The sequence below is a fragment of the Fukomys damarensis genome, unplaced genomic scaffold, assembly GCF_012274545.1.
Source record: "Fukomys damarensis isolate Sample0158 unplaced genomic scaffold, DMR_v1.0_HiC HiC_scaffold_37, whole genome shotgun sequence".
NCBI lineage: Eukaryota > Metazoa > Chordata > Mammalia > Rodentia > Bathyergidae > Fukomys > Fukomys damarensis.
In genome coordinates, this window is record NW_022900949.1 from 40988248 (window position 1) to 40996886 (window position 8639).

The 8639-nt window shown below is 43.5% G+C and overlaps 1 protein-coding gene across 1 annotated transcript in view; it reads right to left on the bottom strand.

Moving 5' to 3' along the window:
- The window catches only part of Slc25a20 (solute carrier family 25 member 20), a 26877-nt gene extending 21778 nt beyond the window's left edge, over nucleotides 1-5099 (bottom strand). The window contains exons 1-2 of the mRNA XM_010615625.2: nucleotides 4873-5099; nucleotides 296-388 (exon numbers count right to left, since the gene is read on the bottom strand). Of these exons, the coding sequence (XP_010613927.1) occupies nucleotides 296-388; nucleotides 4873-4977 (198 nt within the window). The 5' untranslated portion in view covers nucleotides 4978-5099. The remainder of the gene's footprint in view (nucleotides 1-295; nucleotides 389-4872) is intronic.
- Nucleotides 5100-8639: the final 3540 nt, after the last annotated feature.

Here is an 8639-nt window from a genome sequence, read left to right on the forward strand (position 1 = left end):
TTTGGAGACAGGGTCTCATATGTAGTTGAGATTGACCTGAAACTCACTATGTAGCCCAGGCTGGTCTCAAACTCACAGCAATCCTCCTGCCTCAGCCTCCCGAGTGCTGGGATTACAGGCATGCGCCACCACACCTGGCTAACACCACTACTCTTTATAGCATTGAAACAAGGAAGCTGTGTGCCTTCTAACCTGTGTCTTCCTTTACCTCTTTTACAAGAAAGGAGAGCTTTTAAAAGGAAGAAAATGCCCTATATGTGTTCTTCTCACTGGGAAGAATGCCCAAATACCATACCTCTCTAATAAGAGTCTTCCGAAAGCAGTCAATGGTCCCTGAGTACATGGGAGGCTGTCCAGGCAAACTTGGTGGCTGTGTCTGCAGTCGGACCTAAAGTTAAAAATAAATCACCTTCCAGAGTCAGAAGTATCAAACTAATCAGGGAAATTTGCATCTCTGTACATATATTTAGCATTCCCTTAACCAGGTATATTCAGATCTCTCCCTCTCTCTCTTCTTTCAGTACTAGTGACTGCACTAAGGGGCTCTAACGCTGAGCTATATTCCCTAGCCCCTTTTTTGAGACAGGGTCTCCCTAAGTTGCCCAAACTGGGCTTAAGCTTGCCATCTTCCTTTCTCAGCATCCCACTTAATTCCTTTTTATTGGCAAATAACATCCTATTATATACCACATTTTGTATACCCATTCATCGGTGGGTGGATATTTGCAGGGTTTTGTTTTTTAGGGTGCTAGGGATGGAACTCAGGGCTTTTGCACTGAGTACATCCTCAATCCTTTCTAAAACCTGTTTTGTTTTTTGAGACAGGGTCTCTCTTTGCAGTTCAGGCTGGCCTTGAAGTGACTATATAGGCTAGGCTGGCATCAAACTCCCAGCGATCATCGTGATTCAGCCTCCTGAGTGCGAGGACTATGGGCCTAAAATTTTTAATTTTCTTTTTGGTACTGGGATCAAAATCAGGACCTCACGCTTGCAAGGTAGGCACAGTGTTGATGTGCTAAATCCCCAGCCCTAAAAAAATTTTAATTTTTTTTTTTTTTTTTTTTTTTTTTTTTTGGTACTGGGGATCGAACTCGGGTCTTTGCGCTTGCAAGGCAGGTGGCGGAACCACTGAGCTAAATCCCTGACCCTAAAATTTTTAATTTTGAAATGAGTCTTGCTACATCACTAAGTTGCCCAAGCTGGTCTTGAACTTGTGATCCTTCTGCTGCCACCAGCTCCTGACTGGCTTTTGCAAATTTTTTCCATTTTTCTTTGCTGCTGTTTTACTTGTTTGTTTGGATATGTTTATTTGTTTGTTTGTTCTGAGGCAAGGTCTTGATATGTAGTTCAGGCTGGCCATGTACTCACTATGTAGCCCAAGCAGGCCTCAAACTCACAGCAGGATTAAGGCATATGCCACCAAGCCGAGCAGGTGTGTCACCCCTGAGCTAAATCCCCAGCTTCTTTTTTTTTTTTTTTTTTTTTTTTTTTTTTTTTTTTGTAATTCTCACTATGTTGATCAGGCTGGCTCAAACTCCTAGGCTCAAGTTATCTTCTGTTGCAACCTCCCAAATAGTTGGAATTAAGGGTGCATGCTACCAATGATGCTATACAATTTTATGTACAAATCTTTGTATATATACATGGTATTGGTCAATGTTCTGTAAAGAAAATGAACCAGGAGGAAATTTTTCAAGAGACTTATTAGAAAAAAATTGGTTTGTGTCAGTATGGAGGCCAAGAAATCCCAAGATCTGCAGTCAGTAAACTAGAGACTTAAGCCAATATTTCAGTTTGAAATAAAGATGGGAAAAGACTGATGTCTTACCTCAAGTAGGCAAATAGAAGCAGTTCCTTCTAACTCTTAGGAGTGTCAGTCTTTTGTTCTATTCAAACCTTCAACTTATTAGACGAGGCCTACCCACATCAGGGAGGGCAATCTGCTTTATTCAGTCCACTAATTGAAATTTTATTTTGCAGTACTGGAGATTGAACCCAGTACCTTTGTACTAAGTTACATTTCCAGACCTTTTATTTTTTTGTTGTTGTTGTTTTTTTGGTGGTACTGGGGATCGAACTCGGGCCTTTGTGCTTGAGGAAGGCGCCGAAACCACTGAGCTAAATCCCTGGCCCCCTTTTAAATTTTTTTAATCTATGTATTTGATTTTTTTTTTTTTGAGAGAGGATCTCTTTATGTAGTTCAAACTGTTCTTGAACTCACTATGTAGCCCAGGTTAGCCTCAAACACACAGTGATCCTCCTGCCTCAGTCTCCCAAGTACGGGACTACAAGGAAGCATCACCACACCAGCTTTCTTTTTTCTTTTTTCTTTTAGAGACAAAGTCTCACTGATTCACAAAGATGCCTAGACAGGTCTCAAACTTGTGATTATCCTGTCTGTTTCCCAGAGTGCCTGGATTACAGGTGTAAGCAGCCAACTAATACTCACAAGCACTCTCACAAGCCAGGTGTGATGGCACACCTCTGTAATCCCACCCCTTTGGGAAGCAAGAGGATCACAAATTCTAATCCAGTCTGGGTAATTTAGGGACTTAGCCTGAAGACTATAAGAATAAATCACATCCTTATAAATTTTCCAGTCTGAGCACAGCATAAACCACCCTTGTAAATCCAGTAGTCTGAAAAGTTGGGACCGTATAATTACAAGTTTAAAGCAGTCTGGTAATTTTGAGACTTAGTGACACCTTGTCTCAATATTTAAATATATATAAATAAAAAGGCTGGACCCAGGCATGGTGATGCACACCTGTGATCCCAACACTCTGGAGGCTGAGGCAGGAGGACTGCTGTGATTTATTTATTTATTTGTTTGTTTGTTTGTTTGTTTGTTTATTTATATTTTGGTTCCTTGAGACAGGGTCTCACTATGTAGTTCAGCCTGGCCTTCAACTATATAGCCCAGGCTGGTCTAGAACTCACAACAGTCCTACTGCCTCAGCCTCCCAATTACTGGAATTAGACTGCTGTGATTTCAAGGTCTGCTGACATAGTGAGTTCAAGGCCAGCATGAATTACATAATGAGACCTTGTCTAAAAAAAAAAAAGCAGAAAATGTACTAAAATATCTGCACCATATTGTCTAGATAGTCCTATTCTAGTCAGAACCCCACTTGTCCTTCAATGCCTGCCCTAACATCATTTTCCATAAAGAAACCCCAACTCTTGCGGTCTTTGCTTATTAAGACAGGTGGGTCACAGCTCAGTTGCCTTAAATCTCTGACAGTATCTCTAGATCAGGCCTTAATTGGAGTTCACCTAGTTCTCTGAGGTCAAAAGAACAGCACTTGGCAATCTATAATTTTGTTTTATACTAAAAACCAACTACCTTTCTGTCAAAACTCCAGCAAGCATTTTTAGTCACTTAAAATTCAGTATAGAGGTCACTGGGCCCCTCGTAGAAATGATATCAAAGACAAAATAAGGAGATAGGAGAAGTAATATCAAGGATAAGATAAGGAGGTAAGAGAAAGCATTTTAAAATATATATTTTGTTTTGTTTTGTTTTGTTTTCTTGAAACCAGGTCTCAATCTGTATAGCTCAGGCTGGCCTCAAACCCACAGCAATCTTCCTGCCTTAGTCTCCCCATTGTTGGGATTACAGGTGAGCACCACCAGGCCTGGCCCAGAAACAGTTTTATGTAAGGCATCAAATAAAGTTTTTTTTAATTTCAACTGCCTATAACTAATAAGATTTTTGCATATATGAACCAAGGATAGGGATAGAGACCAGACAATTGACCCTTAGTATCTAGTTATACTTAGAATGACCCACTGCCTTAGAAGCACTAACAGTATTTTACCATCTGCTGAATAAACATCTGATTTCTTGTTACACAATGCCTTAATCAGCCTAGCTGCTTTAATCCTGATCTTCCCATACCATGACCCAAGTAGGAGCTCTACCTTAGGGGCAGCTTCTCTCTGGAAAAGCATTAAAGAATCTGTTCCTCAGGTCTGCCAAGAAGAGTTCACGAAACCATTTTCCTATGAGGAAAACTGGATCCAATATGCTAGGAGACCTTCACATAGGCTTCCCCCCAAAACTCAGGTCTGTTATCTACAGGCTGACTCTGGCCATGACCTGTCATTTTCCTTTCTGTATACAAAAATACAGTGAGGTTACAAAACTAGGGTGAAGTTGAAAATACAGTCACAGGACATGGACTTTGGTCTACAATAAGGCTGTGCTTAGTGTTCCAGGGCATTGAGGAATGATATGTTTCCAGTAGCCTCAGTATAAACAATAGCTTCTGCACCTGGAAGTTTTGATCAGTCTGACCATGAGTAGAGCTGATCATTTGCTTTCCTTGAAAGAGGCTGAATCACTGAGGACATCATTAGCTTCCTACGGGGCATGCTATGTAGGCTGTCAAGGGGTGACAGGCTGAATGGCCAAGTACTTCATTACATAGGATAATATGCAAGAGATGGCGACGGTGCACTCTGGCCTCGGGGAGTGTGTCAAAGGACATCTCTAGAACGATCCTACATCTCTCTTTAGATGTCTTCCTGGGACAGGCTTTACAGGGGACATATTTCAGCCTTGATGATCAAATGTCAGTGGTGGCTGGAATCAGCTTTAGACAGCCGCTTTTTCTTCCCTATTCCCAAAGTGGCATAGGGTCTCTGTGGGACACAGACCTTTACAAAGGAGCTCTTGATGGGGCTGTTGGCTGCTACTCACCTTGGGTTGTCTGGCTTTTTGGGGCGCAAAGTACAGCTTCCACCCATTTCTGAAGCAGGGATTTTCTAGACTTTCCACAAAAGCACGTATTTTGGGGCCCCATTTCTGTTCAGGAGTCGCTACCTCTCAGGCTTCCTCCCCAGACTCCCGCCCCAGTCTCCCCGCACCTTGACAGTGTCCAGAGGATGCCCCACAAACACCAAGCACACGCCGCCAAAGCCGCCGGCTAGCAGGTTCTTGAGCGGGCTGATAGGCCTTGGCTTGTCTGTCATGGTCAGTCAGGAGTCGTTCTGTCAGTTTTGCTCTGCTGCCCCAAGCTTTAGCGCAGAGCGCCAGACCTTTCACCCACTTTAGGGGGGGGCGGAGCCTGAGCCCGGGGCAGGTCGGGAGTAGGGCCCAGCAAGCTCGCAGGGCTTCCGCCCCGGGCAACTTCCGGCATTCTCCCCGCCCTTGTGGGCGTGGCGCGGGCGGGAGTTGGGAGTGGCCGCAAGTGGGTCGGTTCTTCCCGGAAGTTTTCCTGAATTTAGTTTCCTTCTCTGGGGTCTAGGCTAACTCCACAGAGGTCGCTTTGCATCCTGTTATGTATCAATCCTTAACACTTCCATATTATCACATAAGGAAGAGAACAATTTTTAACTTTAATACATTCTCCTAATACAATTCAATTTTTTTTTTCTGAGACAGGGTCTCACTATATGTTGAGATAGACCTAGGAACTCACTATGTAGCCAAGGCTGTTCTCGAACTCACAGCGATCCTCCTGCCTCAGCCTCCCGAGTGCTGGGATTACAGACATGCGCCACCACGCCTGGCGTACAATTCAATTTTTACCATCTCATTGGGCACACTGTTCTGGGCAGCTGATATTTTTTTTCATAGCAAGACTTTCTCAATGAAACGGTGCTCTAATTACATGAAGTGTTTGCCTAACAGGTGCAAGGCTGTAGGTTCTGTTCTATCTCCAACACCATCACACACACACACACACACACACACACACACAGCCTGGCACAGTAGCACAGCCTGGTACAGTAGCACACCTTATAAACCCAACTGCTAGAAAGGATGTGGCAAGAAGATGGCAAGTTCAGGGCAGCCAGGGAAACTTAGTAAGACTGTCTTAAGTTTTTTTAGTTTTTTGAGAAAGTTTCACTTTGTAGTTCAGGCTGGGATTTCACCCAGTCCTCCTACCAGGCATGGGTCAACACACCTGGCTCAAAATAAAATTTTAAACTGAAATCCAGTGTGCTGGTACAACACCTATAATACCAGCACTTGGAAGGCTAAGGCAGGATGATCGCCATGAGTTTGAGGCCTGGACTATGTAGTGAGTTCAAGGTCAGCCTTAATTATATAGCAAGACACTGTCTCAAAAATTGTGGGAGGGGGCTGGGGATTTAGCTCAGTGGTGCCTCCTTGCAAGCGCAAGGACCCAAGTTTGATCCCCAGTACTCCCAAAAGTTTTTTTAAAACTGGGCATGGTGGTACATCCCTATAATCCCAGCACTCGAGCGGCTAAGGCAGGAGGATCGCTGGGAGTTCGAGACCAATCTGGGCTACATAGTGAGTTTCAAGTCAGTCTCAACTACATAGTGAGACCCTGTCTCAAAAAACAAACAAATAAAAAAGACATACATGCCGGGGATTTAGCTCAGTGATTCCACTGCCTGCCTTGCAAGTACAAGGTCCCGAGTTTGAACCCCAATACCAAAAATAAATAAATAAATAAATAAATATAAAGGTGCTCAGATTCAGGGGCACATGCCTGTAATTCAGCTATTTGAGAGGCTGAGGAAAGAAGACTACAAGTTTGAGGCTAATCTGGGCAATTCAGCAAAACCTCAAAATAAAAAAAAAAATTTAAAAAGATCTAGGGGTGGGGCTGGGCATAGTGGCATATTCCCATAATCCCAGCACTTGAGAAGCTGAGGTAGGAGAATCTTTGTGAGTTCAAGGTCAGCCTAGGTCACATAGTTCAAAACCGGTCTGAAAAAAAAAGAAAAGAAAAAAGAAGATGCAGTACAGCTCAGTGGTAGAGAACCCTTGGGTTTGATACCAGTACTATCAAAAAAGATCAATAGGGGCCAGAGATTTAGCCCAGTGGTGTCACTGCCTGCCTCACAAGCATAAGGACCTGAGTTTGATCCCCAGTACCAAGAAAAAAAAAAAAACAATAAAGGCAAAGATGAGTAAATATATAGGTATCTGCAAAATATGCTATTTGACAGACTAGATTTTCCAAAGATGACTACACCAACATATACCTGATTCCAACATATAGCTCAATTAGGATAAGACTTGATTCTCTACCCTTGAACCTGAAAGGATTATTTGTAACTGCTTTAACCAATAAAGTATGGTAGAAGTAATGCTGTGTGACTTTGAAGGATAGGCCATAAGGGCAATATAGCTTTCATCTGTTTATCTCTCTCTCTCTCTGTCTCTTTCCATTTCAGTACTGGAAATCGAGGGATTCAATCCAAGGCCTTTGCGTTGAACTACATCCACAGATCTTTCTCTCTTCGAGACAGTCTCACTAAGTTGCTTAGGCTGGGCTTAAAATTGTGATCCTCCTGCTTCAGCTTCCCAGAGCCCTGTGATTACAGTTGTGCATCACTGAAACTGCCTCAGCATAATTTTTAAAGCTCTTTTCACTGTATATTTTATCAACATTTAATAGAGACCTGTTTTTGGACATTTAGTTTGCTGTAAATTTTCCCTATTAGAATCAGGGTTCTAAAGTACATATTTCCATTCACATCTTTTGGCTTAATTTTTTGGCATAATTTTTAAACATTAATCTTTTAGGAAGAAACTGTTGCTACTTAAAAATGTTGGAATCAGCTGAACTGTTAACAGTAATACTGAAAACAAGGTTGGATCTGTGTTTCAGAAAATCACCTTTAACAGGGGAAAGACAGAAGATGAATAAAGCTAACTAGTTGGTGGTATTCCATAGTCACGGTTTTCATATCTGACTCAACTAAATGCAGGAAAAAATACTTTATTTTTGGTTTTTTCGGAGACAAGGTCTCACTATGTAGTTTAGGCTGGCCTCGGACTAATAGCAATCCTCCTGTCTCAGCCTCCCCAGTGCTGGGATCGCAGTCATGTGCCCCCATGCCCAGAGCAAAAATATTTCAAAAATTGTGTCTATAGCCAGGCATGTTGGTATACACCTGTAATCTCAGCATTTGGAAAGCTGAAGCAGGAATATCACACATTTGAGGCCAGCTCAAGTTCAACACTGGCTTGCACTACATGGCAAGACCCAGTCTCAAAAACAAAAACAAAAACACCAAAAAACATCACCGACTTCACTCTGGTGCTTCGCAGTACCTTCATCCTTCGTCCTATGTTTTTGGCGACCGATTTTAGAAGATACTGGAAACCCTAATGATAGTTTCTATGCTGTGAGAAGAAAGTGAAAAAGTTAAGATGCAATTTTGTGCGTAAGTGGAGGCTGAAGAACTGGGCAGTGAATGTAGCAGTGGTGGACAAAGTCAAAGCCGGCGGGGTCCACCTAGCATCTCCCTCTGGGGACAGGCGGAATCTTTGGTGCGGCTCCCCTTCGGCAACTGCCGGGAGCCCAAGGTCTTTAATCCGTCCCGTAGACGCCTGGATGTCTTCTAGGTGCCCTACGCCGGAGCGAGGTGCCAGTGAGCAAGGCTTCTGTTAAAAATATATCGGCCGGAGGCGCTGGTAGGCCAAAGCGGGAAAAGATGTTTAGATCATTCCTTCATAAGCCGAGAGCTCTGTTGCCTCCTGCAGCGGCCGGCACCGACATCTCGGCCTGACTCGGTCTGCTACCGAGTAGCTCGGCCGGGAAACCCTACCAGGAACCTGCCGCTATTAGGGCCACCGCAGGGCAACACTAGCCGGAAGTGACGCAGCTTCACAGAGCACTTCCGGAGCTGCGAGGACACCTCCGCTG